At 45.8% G+C, this 18,012-nt stretch overlaps 1 protein-coding gene across 1 annotated transcript in view; it reads right to left on the reverse strand.

The window, feature by feature from the left end:
* Positions 1-359: 359 nt before the first annotated feature.
* Positions 360-18,012, reverse strand: part of LOC119448906 (uncharacterized) — a 60,872-nt gene continuing 43,219 nt past the window's right edge. Inside the window, exons 4-6 of the mRNA XM_037712116.1 lie at positions 12,471-12,753; positions 7,084-7,370; positions 360-843 (exon numbers count right to left, since the gene is read on the reverse strand). Coding sequence (XP_037568044.1) covers positions 360-843; positions 7,084-7,370; positions 12,471-12,753 — 1,054 coding nt within the window. The remainder of the gene's footprint in view (positions 844-7,083; positions 7,371-12,470; positions 12,754-18,012) is intronic.

An 18,012-nucleotide genomic window follows, 5' to 3' on the forward strand; every position in this document is an offset into this window, starting at 1 on the left:
CCCCCCCCCCCCCAAAGAAAAAGGCCGCTCCCGCATCGTTAAAATGCTCATTAATGCTTGGCTAGATCGCTGTTATTGCTTCTGTGCATCTTTTCCCAGACCGTCTAGTGCACAACAGTAATATCACTTTACGTATTGCCCGTTAATTACCATTTCAATAATGTACCGGCCGCCATACAATAAAGAAATGGGTATTGCGGGAAAGCCAGCTTGTCAGTTTCCGACATCTATCTATCTATCTATCTATCTATCTATCTATCTATCTATCTATCTATCTATCTATCTATCTATCTATCTATCTATCTATCTATCTATCTATCTATCTATCTATCTATCTATCTATCTATCTATCTATCTATCTATCTATCTAAACTAGTTTCAGTTTCAGGGTGCTTGTGATAACGAGATGTGAGCATGTAGACCTGTTCGGGCAGGTGACTGAGCGCCGACGCGGCCGACGACGCTCCATGCGTCACGTGGTGGACGGCTTCGAGAGGGGAGCCTCCCGCGTGCTGGAGTACCGACGAGGCGGAGGAAACGTGGCGCACCGCGTCGAGCGCGGACTGCCTGGAAGCGTGCTGCAGTGCGGCGGCAAGGCCACTTGCGCTCAGGCCTCCTCCTCTACCTCCTCCGGAGTGTGTCACGTGGTGCACGGCCGCGATGATGGGTGCCGCCTCGGAGGCCGAGCCGTGTTGGTGGTGGTGGAACCTCAGGCCTCCGCGACCACGCTGGGCGGAGTGCACGGCCGCAGCCAGCTGGCTTGCCAGCTGTCCCTCGTGGGCGCCCGACGAGTGCCAACCGCCCTTCCAGCCGCCCTTCCAGCCATGGCTCTCCTCGTGCACGCTGTGTAATGGGAGAGAAAGTTATGCAGAAACCATGGTCGATGATTGTCGAGTAGTATGCACTGCTTCGAGGAATAAGACGACGACGAGTTAGTCGAAGCCTTGTGCCTGCATTGCCTGAGCTGTGTGAGCTCTTGGCCCCGTGCTCTACTATCCGAGGGCTTCGTTAGACCTGAAAGCCTTTCGACAGTCACCGTAAGCGAATAGCTTGAACGAACGAGCGAGCAACAGTCCCCCCTCCTCCCGCGCACCCTTTCCCTCGGTGCCTTCCCGGAGTTCCTTCGTGGAAGCCGTGGAGAGCTAACGAGTCTAACGCCCAGACCACACGTACGCTTGCGGGACGCGCGCAAGCTCACGTCACGCGCCTTGCGGTTGCCGCGCCTAGCGCGCGCTCACAGGCCTCACTTGTTGACGCCTTGGCAGACGCCACTTCGTACTTTGTCATCGACAGTGTTTCAAAATGCTTTGATATCTATAAACGTAATTTTTATATTTTTAGAGCTGTTAGATCAGCACAAAAAGTGAAGAAGAAGCACTTTCTTGCATGGTGTAAATCTGCTTAACTGAGAGTTGAATGTACCGCGCCGTCGCTGCGTAGCCAGGCGCGCCGACGCGAGGCAGCCCATGAGCGCAATATCGGAGGAGCTGATCACCGAGATCGCGCCGCGTTTCGACGCGTACGAGCCGTGCCGCACCGTCTGCGCATGCGTGGGCTTGCGCGCGTCCGCAAGCTTACGTGTGGTCTGGGCTTTATGCTTACTCTCCTTGGTGCTTGCCCACATTACGTGGGAGTGCAATTCGCGGCCCCTAAATATCAATTCCCCCAAATTAGGGCAAATACCCAGAAACAGGCAGTGGGAGACCTGGCTTGCTAGCACGGAACGGGAGAGCCAACTGGCTCTCCTCGACCAAGCCCAGCGAGCCGCTAAGGCCAGTGGAGCCCTGGACTGAGGGCCCCACCCCACTCAACCTTCAATCCCCTTCATGAAATAAACGTTTACTACTACTACTACTACTACTACTACTACTACTCCTTGGTGTGTCGGCGTCAACGCCGTCAGCGTTCGACGGAACGCTCGCCTGCGTCTGCGGTGTATACTTCGTGAGCGAGAATCCGCTATGGATTCTGGCTATGGAAAACGCGCCATTTCTCTCAGCGCGTTTACTCGCCTTTCCTCCCCCAAGAATTACCACCGTCATACCACCGAACTAACACGAAAACGGCCGAATGCGCCAAAGAAAACTATTCGCTTTAACTAACTAAAATTAAATTCGTGGGTGTTACGTGCCAAAACCCCAATCTGATTATGAGGAACGGGGTCGTGAGTGACTTCGGATTAATTTTAGCCACCTGGGGGGTTTCAACGGGCCTTTAGGCTTATAGACCTCTTTGCGGAGCAGTTTGCTCTAGAGAAATGAGATGCCGCTTTCGACGGCGCGCCGCACTTGCCTCAGTGAACGCTCACGAATACGAAACCATTACCGCTTCTGCCCTGTTACAGTGCGATCATCTGTCGGAAATACAACTGGGTGTTCGCTAACGCACTGTGTTCCATTCATGCTGCGAAAAGTGGAGCGGTAGAGAGAAGGCATGTGCAGTGGTTGGCTGCAAAAATAGTGACTGTCATATTAGAAATTAATGTGTGACGAAGTCGACGGACCGCTTTTACATAAGTACTGCCGGTGTTGCCGGCGACACTTTGCAATTCACGGCTTTCCTCGACAATAAAAAGTTCACTCTTGCACCACTGTTGTATCGCTAACCTCCAAAGGAGAGACTTCAACCCCGGAACGTTGGCAAGCGTGAGTACTGCTCATTACACAGTGACAAAGGGAGTAGCACCGCTTCCTGGCATAGTAAGTTTCTCGTACTTTATCTATACATATGCACCCCAACTCACACAAAAACTTACGCCCACTGTATCGCCCACGTATCAAGAAAAAGTGAATATGTTCACTCCTAAATGAATGCGCCGAAACATGAGTGACTGCGACAACACCGACTACACACGAATTTCGAAGCTGAACGTTTCTTGACATTCCACAGAGTAAGCGAGGGACTAGCGATGATACGCCCTTGGTACAAGCTATTACAAAGTACAGACCATCTACGTTCCAAGCCTCGTGCGCAGCAAGAACAAGCTTATCGCAACCGAGCACACCCGCGAGTGATTAGGCAGAAAATAAGCAATCAGATAATGACCACACGGTGGCAATTTACGGAGTTATAAACGTGACACGCCGCTGATTCAAATGATTGCCAAATAAAGAAGAGCAAAACGCACTAACCTTGATTTAAATAATAAGCGGAATGTTTGGAGAGGTTGAAGTATGCACTTCTAGCCTCGCTTTTAGTAAAAACACCATATACGCTGCTGGCACGCTTTGGACAAGGCGTAATGAGCACCGAAAGTGCTTACATGTCCTCTGAAGCTGTGACCAAAGCTTCGTGTCGTCCGCCCACTTTCCCTCTACGATATCCGCCGAAAGAGAGGTTTTCTGAGCCACACCGGTCGTCATGCACATCCATTGTAAACACGGAGGCAGCTGAGGCAAGCAATGGACGCGTCACCACGTGATCAAACATGGCGGCGCTTACGAGATCGCCGAACAAAGGGTCAATACTAATTGCCTTTATACTTCGCACGCTTTGCGTGAACGTGTTTCCGGCGTTACCAAATCCGTGGATAGTGTAAAATTCGCGCTATTGTGCATTGTATGCAGCAGTTGTATATAACAGTATGGATGGCACATACTAGACAGCGCAAGAGTGCGAGAGTATCCGAATACTTGTCGCTCGCAAACCCCCTCCCCCCGTTTCTAGGTCGGCTTCGCCGCATTAAGAAACACAGTACGGAGAAGCGCGCTTTTCTGATTCTATGTATGTATGTATGTATGTATGTATGTATGTATGTATGTATGTATGTATGTATGTATGTATGTATGTATGTATGTATGTATGTATGTATGTATGTATGTATGTATGTATGTATGTATGTATGTATGTATGTATGTATGTATGTATGTATGTATGTATGTGCGCGCGCGTGTGTGTGTGTGCTTAACAAAGACCGTTACCACGATAGCGGCAAGCGTCGTTAAAGATAGGATTAATGAAGAAATAGAGAAACAAACATAAACCAGTTTACTTACACGACTGTACTGACATGATATTTTCGACTAATAATTTTATGAAGGTCCGGGATCTCTAAACCCCCGAAATAGTTCTGGCAAGGCTCAGAGTGCCCTAAATTATTTCAGATAACTTTTTTACAGCCAGTGTCTGTTCAGTTTCTACTGTGTAGTGACGTCATGACGTACAAGGTGGTCACGTGGGAGAAGGATATTGATAGGTTTAAACACTCACTCTGGCTCCCTCGGTCGTCTGCTATGCTGCTACATCGGCCCTGACAATAAGTAGGAGCACAGGAAGCAAGCAAGCGAGCCGGAGCGAGTGTCAAAACATCGCAATGTTCTGCTTCCATCTGACCAGATTCTGCGTCATGATGTGACGACACAGTAACCTTCTGAGAAACGAAACCGAAACTGACTGCAGAAAAGCTATCATATCAAATTCTTTAGGGCGTTCTTAGGCTTGCCAGTATTTTATTCTACGGTTTAGAGGACTAGAACGTTCGTTTATCGAAAAAAAATATTTGAACATATGTCAGTTGTTCTTAAACCATTGCTCAACAAATTTCTCTCTCTCAAGGCATTAATTTCGCTATCAGTTAACTTTAGTGTCTTGCGATCGACCGTTCGGTTGATCGCGAGCATGGAGGAAAAACACAAAACAGGAGAGGCCCTGACGTCACATTTTTGAAGCCGGAAGTGCAGCCATGTTGGTGTGCCATATCCCTTTGCGACTCGCGGTAACGGCGAGAAAGCCTGCAACCGTGAAAAGCACGCCTATCAGCTGCAGAAATCTTCAATTGAAAGTTTGGAAAACTTTACTTGTGGCAGGTAGTTACTGGTAGTATTTCAAGCGACAAAGAGTTGTGTTGCAACCGTGAAAAGCACGCCTATCAGCTGCAGAAATCTTCAATTGAAAGTTTGGAAAATCTTACTTGTGGCAGGTAGTTACTGGTAGTATTTCAAGCGACAAAGAGTTGTGTGTGTAGCCTTTGGCGTCCTAGAAAAAGAACGAAAGGAACGGGAATGGTAGGTTCATTGCTCTTGCAAAGACTGGGTAATGGGATTGGCGCAGCCACGTTTCCGCGATGGGAAGAGTCGCTGCTATTTACCGCTGCAGCGTGCACCACGTGATCATTCGTTGTCTGAAGCTGCAGGACAAACGGATTCTTACGAACACTGCCGTGAATTAGCATAAACGCGCCGAAGCGGCCTGCCTACGCCCCAGGAAATTCAACCTAATTCCAGAAGTTTTTACAGCGAAGCTTTTGATGCGACTATAAGAAGCGCTCAAAAGCGTTAGAACCCTGTTCTCATGGCTTTGCTAAAAAAACCTAAATAGCTCAGGAAGTTTATATATTTTAGGAAATGTGGGGAATATTAGACGCAATATGCAGGCAACGTTTGAAGTGTGACATGAAGCTCAAAGTGTGTGGGTTAATTTTGTCCTTTGCAACTAATTACGTATACAAGCGCTCCGGTGCGTTAGGATTGTGTTTTACGAGCGGCGCAAAATTTTGACCGCCGCCCTGATACAACTACAAATGCCACCATGATTAAATTGAGCTAACATTGGGGGAAATTTATGGCAATTTTGTGTGCGAAGCTAAATAGGTGTGGGTTAAATACTGTCTTTGCAAAAAAAATCTTAATGAATTGTTCGAAAGTGCGATACGGCCGTTATCACCTATGCTTTCAATGTCCCGAGATAACCAAGGTTATGGATGCTGAAAATGCAGATCATGTTAAGTGCAATATCTAACGAAACATTATTGGTTTGGCCTGATTAGAAGCGTTACAAAAAATAGTGTTTTTGAACTCTCTTTTTTATCTTTTTCAGCTTTCTACGAAGTTCGTCGTACCTCTGACTGGTGTCGTTGGTGAGCTAAAATGTCCCTTTATTTATATTTACGAAACTTCTTGAAAGGTTATCGGTAACGTGTAGACGAACTTGAAGTGTGTGGACAAGTTACGGCTTGAGCAGAAACTTTTGAATGCAAGCGATCCGGCCCGTTATAAGTGCGTTTTGGAGTAATGAAAAATTTAACCTGCGGTCCTCGGGGAACTATAAACGCCACTAAGATCACATTTAGTGAAAATGGGCGGAACATTACGGCCAACATTCTTGCGAAGTAAGGTGGGCGAGGATGAATTACTGCTTTGCAAAAAAGTGGCCGTAAACGGTATATACGAGCAAGGTCTTAAACTGAGCAGTCATGTAGGAGCAACGTTTTAATGTGCGTGATTTAATTGCATGCAACTTAAATTATTATTGCAACTGCCCGGAAAAACAGCTTCGCTGGAAATTGGCTAGTGGTTCGGTAAGACCGCTACGTCTCTCAGAAGCATGTTGACCTTTTTTATATTTTTTTACCGTTATGTGTTGCAGACTACCCATTCGAATATTATCTGATATAAAAGCTACGTCTATCTCAAAGTGCTGCAAAAATAACGCTATCGGCAAAACAATTCCGACACGTTGACGTCACGCTAATAAACAGCAGACAAACAAATCACGCTGATATCACGCTATCGGCAAAGCATACCATCCAACATTTTCAAGCGAGCATCTACACTACTTTGTTTACGTCATTAAGTTCGGAAAGAAGACAGCATGGCAATTTGAAAAAAGAAATATCGGATTTGGGCCAAAGCTGGCAAAAATATGCGCTGTAGTTCCACTCGATTTTATGCGCGAACACAGGAAGTTCGTATGCCCTGCCGGCATACATAATTAATTCATGATTTAAGCTTAAATACAGCGAAAAAAAAGAAGATGAACGAGAAAGACAAGAAAGCGCTAACTTCCAATTATAGCGCCTTGCGTTCTTGATGTTTAACTGATGTTATAAGTTAGCGCCTACCCTATGCTCCTCGTCCATGTCTTTCTTGCGCTTTTCTTAAGCTTAAGTACATGGCACGAAATCTTTGCTGCTTTACGCTGCGCTTGACCTCACTAGTCAGGATATGCTAACGTCCAAGACAAAGGCGGATAGCAAAGGTACATGACCAACTGCAAACAAGAAATTCATTTTTGCCACATCCAAGAAGGTCAGTCAGTATCGAGGCAGGTACGCCGCGTAACACGACAAGTCATAGACACACTCACTATATGGGAACCGGCTTCTTGATGTAGACAGGGATCTCCTTGATGACTTTAATGAGTTTGTGGATCGGCTTTGGCACCGGCACCGGTACGGACTTGAAGATGGGCACCATGAACGGCTTGGGAACAGGGACGTGTACGGGTACCGGGAACGGCTTCTTAACCGGCACGGGCTTCGGCACTGGAACGATCACTGGCTTGGGCACATGGATCGGTATTGGCAGCGCCACTGGTTTTGGTATGGGAATGGACGTGCGGTGGGGCACGAACTTCAGTACAGGAACAGGAATCTGTGGCAGAAAACACGTGAAAATAAAAGTGCCGTAGCTTTTGCGTTCCTTCAAGCTATAGACTCGACATGTTAACAAATGCATGACTTGGACGTGCTTTTTCTTGCTTTGTAAAACACATTTTTTTTAAAGAGAAGGTGCCTCTTTAACAGTGCCATTTCTTTCTGAGACTAGGGACTCGAAGACGAACATTTCTGCCAGTAATATTAAGTATGTGCTTGTTAATACATGCAGTAACTGCCACAATGGATGCTGGAGATCCAGGTGCCTCGTGAACTCGTATCCTAGCTCTAGATCCGTGCTGTAAGGGCAGATCTGTGTTGTTGGTGGCCAGTCATTGGGACAAAAGTTTGTTGAATGAAGTCTGCAGAAAACAGGTTAGAGGTTAACACTTTTGGACAACATATGTAGGGGGATGGAGCATGTGGCACTGAAGTTGGTGCGCTGGCAACCCTCTAGAGTATCAGATAAGCTTCTAGCGGGAGATCTGATCCATACGGATGCGAACCGCGCGATGATACCAGAGGCCCATTCGCGAAAGCCTTACCAGGGTGTTATCAACTGCGGCACCAACTGTGGCACCAATTGCAGACACCACATTGGTGTGTCGCTGTCACTAAATACTTTGTGGCGTTGCTCAGTGCAGACACTCAGCTTACGAAAGCCGTGGAATTCCTGAAATATTTGGCAATTGCTTTCGAAGAAGTGCACTAAAGTAGACTACGGCCAGTCACTAATAAATAACTAATGAAACAATCGACTGTAGCTATTGCTACTGTGCATTGTTTATGTAAATACTATCTAACGGGTAATAACTCTCACTTCCACATGAAATTCTTATCCCCACAGCTGTTTCTTTATTTTTAGTTTACTTTGTTATTTATTTACTTGTCTGATAAAATTCGGTCTTATTTTAATGCTCATGTGTGGGCATCGCGGCTGAATATTGGCTTTGTTGTTAGGTAGGTGCCTTCAGGTAATTATGGTGCCTCAATGTGGATCATCCAATGCTCTGCAAGCACCATTTTATATACTTTAGCCTCCTGTAGGAGTTACAGCAGCCTATATTGCGGTATTTAACGTTGATGAAGCAAACTTGCCATAGCTTCTAATACTAAACTGTCAAGTACATTGAAAAAAATTACCTTGACTTTCTTCAACACTTGACTTTACGTACAGCCTATTAATTGAAAGTGAACAGAATGAGAAAACTGCACCCACTACAGAAGGCTTCTTCAGCCAAGAAAACACTTAATTCAGACTTTGAAACACCGGATGCCTATTCAACATTACTTTACTGTGCATAATTGGTAATCCTGCCAAGTCATGCTATCCTACTCAGTCTTTCAACTGCAGTTGCATGGTTAGGTGGGATAACATGTTCACCGATAACGTATAATGTTGTGAAGAAGACAGTGACATATTTGTAGCCAACATATACAGTATCACAATCGACAAATTATGGCACATTAGGATCCTTTTTTGATATTGTGTTGTCAACGTTTTTCAATATCGCAATAAATGAAATCAAAGCAGGATCTTTCGCTGATTTGTTTCTTTTTATTTTTTCATTCGTCCTATTTGTCACCAGATAAATCTAGTAAGAATACAACTGCAAAACTTATTAACTTCGCCGAGTTGCTGCATTATTACAGAAACTTTGGCCTGTGATATTTTTGCCTTTACTATATTAATAAAGAATACTACGCTGTTAGGTACGTTAGTTGAAATGTAGCGTAAGTTAGTGCTCCCCAATACCTACTTGGGGAGCACTAATAAGGATTTCAGAGAATTTTAGCGATATCCATTTTAAGCTAGGTATTTTTTATTGCCACGTTGTCGAACGAAAGCAGAAATTCTGGTGGACTGACGAGCAATGAGTGCGCTTTTGCATATCTCGCCTTTATGAACAGCACTGCAGTGAACCGAAATCCAGTGCCGTTCAAAAGAACACAGGTAACCTGATTTTGCTTATAGAAAGACGCACTTGGTCCACGTTATTTATTTTCTAGTGCTTAACGCTTGGGAAAGGAGAACTACAGAGAACTAACGTGAAAGGAGAACACGCGCTTGGGCATTGTCACGAAGCTGTGTGGCTTCGAGTTCAGGTTATCCAAATAGATAAAAACACGATATAAAAGTAATCGGAAATGACGAAGCCACGTATAAAGGTGCACAGCAAAACAAACAGTATTTAAAGCACACGCAGCAAGCAAACGGAAAACACACAGAAGAAAGAGAGTTGAAGTTCATGCAAGTGTTCAAGGTACACGAAAAGCATTTACCGAAAATCACATCAAATTATGGAAAGTTTACCCTCAGATTCGCTGGTGTAAGTGTTTGGAATGCAATTACTACAGACATTAAGATTACCTCTTCTTTCTACTCCTTTAAACGAAAATTAAAAACAAAATTGTTAGAGGAGCTGCTTTCTCTGTGATTTTTTTCTTTTTTTCTTTATTTCTTGTCGATTTTCCTTTTCGTCTTTGTCTTTTATACGGACGTCTGTTTTCTAGTATTTTTGTGGGAATTTCTACTACGTATAAATTTCTTCACTCTTATTGTTCATATAGATTTTAAATAAATGCGTTCGTGTTGTATTGCTTTAAATTCACAGGTTAAACTATCTTCATAATTTGTTTTTATGCCTTTGTTAGCTTACCATAATGTAATAACCTTTTTATGATATTTCTTTATTTTTATTGTACTATCTTGTTCTTTTGTTTAAAAAAACTTTCTGATTTGTATAAAGTCGTAATGGCTTGTTGGATGCATCCTGCTGCTGTTTATGTATTATATCATATGCATTGTAAAACAGGAGGTCCCCCAGACAGTTCTACTTTGGGACCTCCTAATGTACTACCTAAGATGTACATATGCTTTCTTCTTGCTCTTGTGCTACAAATAAACTTCAATCTTCAACTTCAACGTCAAACTTTTACGCAGGCAAAATATTACGCTGCCGCACCTAGATCTACCTGAGAGCTCTGAGCGGTAAAGATTCGTTCTAAATGCGCGGGAAACGGGAGCGTACCGCTCAGAGTGACTTGAATGAGCCGAGACGCTTCGATATGTGCGCCTTTCTACAATTGATCTGTCTTTCACATGCTGCGTTAGAAATTTCCCCATAATATGTATTTCAATAACTTCTGGGGATTTAATTTGCAGAAACCACAGCGTTAAGACAAATTGTATTGGGTTTTATAAAAAATGAAATAAAATAGACATTTCGTGAGCATAACGTGAAGCCTATTTCCCTCGGCACAGTGTAGTGTAGCACAGTGAAGCACAGTGTAGACCTGGATTAATTCACGATGGCCACAGAGCCTAAGCGCCGCACAGCTAATTTCGACAGCCTACTTGTAGCTTCTGAATAATAAAAGCATTATAGAAATACGATTTTTGAAGTAAACGTTGTTAAAATGTAATAGAACAATCGGTGACATCGCCAAAAAGAGTTGCCGGTTTAATGGTAAAATTTGTCGCTAAACCAAAAGAAAGACGCTAAATCTAGCCATAAAATCGCTCAAATGGCAACTGTGTATATTCGCAACCACTGAACCCCTTTGCTGTTCTGACAGAGAAACCCCAGTCTGTGCAGATTCACTATTCATGGTAGCCATGAACAGGATAAACTGTCGTGCCATCTCCACATTTCTTGCTGGTTTAAGAAAACGACGGCGCCTGTACGTGGTTCCGTCTACTCCTCGTTTCTAGCAGGTGAATTACGCCCTGAAAATAATTTCGTTTCTCTTGTCTTGCTGGCTCAGTCGCACATGTTCGAGAAATTTCCAGATTACCTTCAACTATTTACAGATGCATCTGTACACAGAGACGGTCAAGGCGCCTCTGCAGCTTTCTTCTGCCCTTCAACTCAAGTACGACGTATATTTCATAGTGCCCCATCCAGCCTCGTCAGCAACTGCGGAGCTAGCAGACTTTGTTGCACTGAAATACGTGCAAGAGGAGTTAACCACACCGCCGAAGATTGTCATATTTACGGACTCCCGCGCTGCTCTTAGCTAATTACACCGCAGTCATGCAGGTTGATTGCCCAATTGTGCGCAGCATTACTGACTCTGCCAACAAAATTTTATCACGTGGGGTATCTCTCGTTGCTCAACGGATACCTTCGCACGTAGGGATCGCCGGAAATGAAGAGGCTGATCGACTGGCTTCAACTTGCACTCATAACGACTGTGCTTGCCCTGAAATTTTGTGCAAGCTTGATGACGCTCGCCTGCTGATTCGTCGCCACCTACTCAAGCAGCATCCAGACCAGCGCGTCGCAAATGGAACGTTCCCGCCGCGTGTTCGCGGTCGAGGCTTGCCTCGTCGCGCTAGAGCGCAACTACGCAAGCTAAGGGTTGGCTGTGTTAATGTGCACGAACGTTTACACAGACAAGGACGTGTGACCAGTCCATCGTGTATGGTGGATGCGAGACACTTCAGCACCTGATATTGGAATGTCCCGCTTTCAGTGCGCAACGCAAATCGCTAGTGAGGGACTACCTTGGCCTGCGCTGTACGACTCTAGATGAATGTTTATACCCCAGTGGTTGTGCGTCTCGACGTGATCAAGCCCATCGTGCTCTACTTACTTTTCTAGAAGCAACGAACTTAGGGGCACGTTTGTAACCCAGCAACTATTTCTTTTATTTTGCATTCTTTAGTAGCTTGACCTGCAGGGACGGGCCCTACTGTATGTTTTACTTTATTCTTTGAGATTTGTCATCTCGCTCTTCCTTTCCTCCTTCCTCCCCTCCTTCCTTTCTATGTTTCGCTCGTCCTTTCTAAAGAGTAGGCAGGCGTTGTGCCCCTTCTGGTGGCAGTTGCCAGCATTGCTTCTCGCTTTCTCTTTCCTGTGTATATGTTTTCAAATCAAATAATAAATAATAATAACCAAAGAACGCCACACAATAGTCTGCGTCGTGTTTCGTCGTTCACGCCAGCAGAAGGCGGCTTAAGAGAGAAATAAGAATACGTAGGAAGTTACAGACAGCCGATGTGCTACCAATATGGGGAGCTCCAAGTTAACGTTGGCACGGCAGTCACGTGGACCTTGTTGCCCGCCGTTTCCCGCGAACGCGTTATACCTACATGTATGTTGTGGTACTGGTGGACCACGTATTTCTGCGGCACGGGCTTCGCCACGGCGAACGGCTTGAAGATGGGGAACAGCTTGTACACCGGGTACGGCCGGGGCACCGGCACGGGCTTGGGCACCGGGATGGGCTTGTGTACGTGCTTCACGAGCAGCTTGATGGGCACGTGCTGGTGCCAGCCGCCACCGCCACCACCGCCGCCGCCTCCTCCATGCCAGCCGCCGGCCGACGCGATCCCCGCTAGGAGCGCCACGAGCAGTACTCGCATCATGACGTCTCTGCGAAGAGAGGAGAGAGCGACGTCATCGAGATGTTTGTAAATGAATGAAAACGAAAAAAAAACTACTTAAAAACAAGACAAATATTTGACCTACGAGAGCGCTACACTGGTAAATAAATCACAAGCATTCAAGCAGGGTCTCAATGATTAGCACGGGTACTTCATTCGGAAGCACCATTCGGTACCCAAAGAACAACCACCGCACGAATACGTTGGGAAAAGCCAGAAGGAATTAAATTTTTGTAGTTGTTGGTCTTGTTATTCATTACCATACAGACCTTTGCGCAGTTTTCCTATTGAAGACTCGTCTTTGGTAACAACCTACTCATTCATTTGAATATACAAGCATAAATGGGAAGGCAATGACCAGCAAGCAGTTAGGGAATTGTTTTTGTTGGTCTGCACTAACGTGATTCCCCATGACAAGCCAGAGTGCGCTACGTGAAAGGCTTAGTTCAAGTGAATTGCTAAGCGAACTCGCACTTGTCCTTACGTTTAGCAATATCCAGTGAATATCCTTAGCAATAACAGTCCAACTGCCGTGCACTTCAGTGCACGGCAGTTAAGAGACGGCACATGGCAACAAAAAGGGACACTTAGATGCGAGCAGGTGCCTTATCCGAAGGAAGTCCGAGAAAGTCCACCTACCGAATATATATTTATGAGAGGAAATTGCCTACGGCAGCTTGAGTTCGGGGGGAGGTTCTAACTTCGTCTCGGAAATTAACTGCTTTGAGCTGCTAAGCCCGAGGATGCAATATCAAATCCCGGCCGCGGCGGCCACATTCAGATGGGGGCGAAATGCAAAAGACCTCCGGAACCGTGAAGTGGGTGCACGCTAAAGAACCCCAGGCGGTCAAAATCATTCCGGGGCCTCCCACTACGGCGTGCCTCATAATTAGATCGTGGTTTTGGCACGTAATACCCCAGAATTAGTTTTTTTTTCCTTTTGTGTGTGCAAGTGTTACAATTGTGTACTGGAGCCCACGATTAACGGTTCTTCCAAAACCAGGGCAGCGTAACGTGCCTACCAGTAGCGCTTCCTTTATTAGGTCGGTTCACTGTGCGGCGCAGAATGGAAAGAAGGCGGCGGGTCGTGAGATGAAAGTGAACCCTCAAATCCTGAAGGTAAGCTCCAAGATGGAGCACCTATAAGTCGGTAGTCTATAGACTACGCACAACAAAGACGGTGATTTGCTGAGCAAGCTAAAAGATGGGACCAAATTGAGGCTAAATGTTATTTCCAGCGGCGAGAGGAGAGAAACATTCTCTAATGAATGCTGGATAGCTTCGCCAGGCCACGAACCTGGCATTCCACTCGAGATTACGGGGGTGACGTATAAAATTATGCATTCATAGATACACAGGCACACAACACACACAGTATAACATGTAACTATAAGTGTGTAACTAGCCGGTGTCTCCGAGGAAGGCTAAAGGCGACTTTAGTGTGCAGTACTAGTGCTGCTCCACGGTCCAAGTACTTGGCGCAACTACTTGCGGTCCAAGTGCTTGGCGCAAGCAGCTGCCATGGAGATACATTTAAGGCAGACGATAGAGCAGCCCGTGAGGCCGCATAGCGCGTGCAGACGTATAAAGCATGAGTTAATTAGTCACACACATTGTACGTATTGCACTGTGGTAAACGAGAGAGCGAGTGATTAATTTCACTTTATGCTACTAACTTGCTCTTTCAATGATATCGCACATGGGGCCCGAGATAATCGATATGCTTTTGCCATACATGTCGGAATGCAACATACAGAAAATGCTTAAAGCAAACATCTGAATATTTTTTTTCAAGCAAACTAGTTGCCTCTCTCGCTTTCGTCTTTTGTTTCCATGTATTCATATGCGCGGTGTTTCAAAGGATTGATGACTTAGTGTCTGATCAAAGTGATTACGGTAAAAATATGTTTTGACACAGCTGAAATTAGGTCCTCGTAAAACGGGATACAAATTCCGACGCTGCCTCTATCCGCTATATCCGGATTCTGTGTAACTGTTCTGAAGAAAAATCCACCGCGAAGTAGGCAGACCCAGTTGTCGGGGGATACATTGTAGCTATATACGAGGCCGTGGTGAGTCACCGTTAAGACAGGTGCGCACATCTGCCACCCTCGGAACGCATTCCGCGGCTTCAATCGCGCGCGCCTATCCTCTTACAGCGACGATCAATCTTTCCCACGCTTCTCGGGGCCCGCCGACTGCCAGCTTTCCTCCTCACCCATGTAACACCGAAAGCTCGCCAGCAGAGCGGCAAGAACAAGAGCACATGGCGCGTATCAGCGCGCAGCATTTAATTAAGTCGGCCGTCAAAGGAGGCAGGCGCTGGCCCTTCAAAACGAACGAGTCCGAAAGGTCAACGCCCGCGCACGCAGCGCTCGCCGGCTTGTATCACACCGGACCGTAGCGCGCGCGTTACAAGACGGCTTATTTGTCTGCGGGGCACGAACTCGTTTGTACACGCCGCATCGATGCGCGAACCGTTTTCATTCAACGTCCCGCTGAATAAGCGTGACGACGGAAGTTTCTTACGGCTTTGCTTCGCGGGAGAGTGACGTCATGGCGGCGAGAAAGGAGCCGAAAAAAAAAAAAAACGATAACAGGCTGCTGTGGTCGTATACGAAAAGATGACGGAGCAAGTTGGAAATTCCGTGATTTAGTGGCATCGCTCAAACGACCGCGCGCTTGACACATCCTGCGCGTTTTTGGCGTTTTCATGAATACGACAAAAGCGGGTAGAATTGGCTTGTCGCGCTGACATTTGCCCGTAACGCTTGCGTAAACGCTAACTAGTCGGGCAGATCTAGTGACGTGTTCCGATAAGTGAACTCGTTTGCGTGGGTGGGTTGACTCTCTGCTGTTTCACCCGATTGTCAAGGTGCAAGCCAAGGTACATTCGGGTCGGGTCAGAGCTTTGAAAACAACATCAACGTACCACGCGAGCCGTTATCTATTATCTTATTTCGATACAGGCTACTATTGCTGGGTATCAGATACCCCAGTAGATTGGATACGCATTGCCAGTGCTTCATATCATGCGTTTGGAAGACACCACAATGCTTAATGCATACAATTTTGCTCCGCTCAGTCGCATTAACGTTGATTTATTGACAAAGCGCTTGATGACTCAGTCAAGGGGTAATACAGGAAAGGTGGCGGCGGGGGGGAGGGGGGGGGTGGGGGGGTGGCAATAGGAATCCAAGCACAGATGTACCCGAACAAACTGCGCTACATACGAAGAAACGTTACATAAATCGCCCTCGCCCTGGCGTTTCGCGGGAGTGCTCTCTTTATCTACTGAAGGTGAAGAACATGTACCGTACGGCTTGTAGTATCCACCGTCTCGATACGTCTTGATGGGCAGTGAACTTTTCAAGCTGTCGGCAAACACATCCCCCCCCCCCCCCCTTTTTTTTTTGTCACACGCCCATCTGAAAAACGACAGAGCTTGCTTGTTTTCTTTCATTTCGTAATAAAAACTGACAGGTATCGTTTGCATTGTGTTGTATTGCATGCCTTTTTGGAGGTATTTTAGTACAGGGAACCTAATTCCCAATTTTTTTTCGCAAAGCAATTGAATTATGTATTTTGCTCTAATTATGTCCTGCATATTGTCGCGACTGATACTGCAAGTTCGCAAGGCTGGCAAGGTCGGTCAGTCGGTCGATAAGAACTAAGAAATAGGCCGATAACCGGCCTAATTAAATATGATTTTGTGTTTCTATTCAGAGTCTCTTCAAGGAACGCTCGTCAGCTACCCCGCCAAACACCTTAGGAAAGTCGAAGATCTGTAGTGTCACTCCGATGAAAAACATAGACCAAGGGAAACTTCTATGTTTCTCTTGGTATATGCGTAAAGGGAGAGGCAGGAAATTAAGGGAGACCAACTAGTTTAATCGGTTGCCGGACACGTGGAAAAGGAGGTAGGGGAGTGAAAGAGGCAGATGTATTGAGACAATATGGAGGAAAGGCGGAAGTTCAAATTAACCGCGTCAACTAGACAACTGTAGGCAAGAGCTCGGCGTGTCTACAGTCGAGCAATCAAGTCTGCAGCCTTCATGTACTGCATAAACGCCGTGTGGCTTCCTGCCCTAGATGAGGGGCGAGATCAGGCTCCCAGGCAGTGTGTCGGAACGGAACGAAAAAAAAAAAAGAAAAGAAACGGTATTCTTGACCGGAACGAAAACGTAACCGAAACTTATTAGTTAGTTTCGGAGTGAAACCGAAAAATTTTTGACCGGTTTTCGGTCCAAAGGGAAAGTCGGCCATCCGAAACAACCGATGTCAGGCAACGTCAGAATTAGCGCGTATCTCAGGGGTCCCCATAAGCGCACATCTCAGGCAGGGATAGTGCGAGCGATAGCCGCTCGAGAGCTCCACTAACCCGCCGTTCGGTGCACCAGATCGGCATCGTAGCAAAACACAGGGCTTGTGCGCTGAAGAGCTCATCGTGTCGTTTTCTACGGTTACAACGCTTTGTTACCGAAGTTGTATCGGTCGTTTACGTTCGTTTTATTGGAACAGCGGTCTCGCATTTTGGCGAGTACACTCGATGACGTGCTGCTTCTGAGATCATGCTCAGTGCCTTAATTATTCAAGGCACTAAGCATGATCTCGGAATTCAGAATTCACTTATCGGGAAAAATAAATACTGTGCTTTTATCGTTACTTTGCTTCGAAAATATTTTGTTTTTCGTTCCGGAGCAGAACTAGAACGGAACGTTTTTCAGTGGAACGAAACTAAAACCAGAAAGAAAAACATTTAGTTCCGGCACCCTGCTCCCAGGACTTCGGTTTTGATAAAAGCCCTAAAGTCTAGTTTGCTCAAACCACAGCGGAGAGACTGGCGTTAGAAGAAGCGGGAAAATTGGCAGAGGAGCTGCTCAAAAGCCTCCTCGTAACTGCACTGACTGCACGTATAGATGAGCCAACCAATCGAATGCGATAGCAACACGAATTAGTGAAGGCTAATCCGACCCACAGCTGACACGACAGCGTCACGTCACATCATGTGAGATTTGGAAGTAACTGGAAATGTAATTGAATAAAGAACAGTAACGATATGAAAAAACTTGAAGCAGTGTTGATTTAGAAATATAAGGGCATGTGAAAGTGAATGTTGCGTTCCCAAACAAACAAACAAACAAACAAACAAACAAACAAACAAACAAACAAACAAACAAACAAACAAACAAACAAACAAACAAACAAACAAACAAACAAACAAACAAACAAACAAACAAACAAACAA

This window comes from Dermacentor silvarum, chromosome 4 (assembly GCF_013339745.2).
Source record: "Dermacentor silvarum isolate Dsil-2018 chromosome 4, BIME_Dsil_1.4, whole genome shotgun sequence".
NCBI lineage: Eukaryota > Metazoa > Arthropoda > Arachnida > Ixodida > Ixodidae > Dermacentor > Dermacentor silvarum.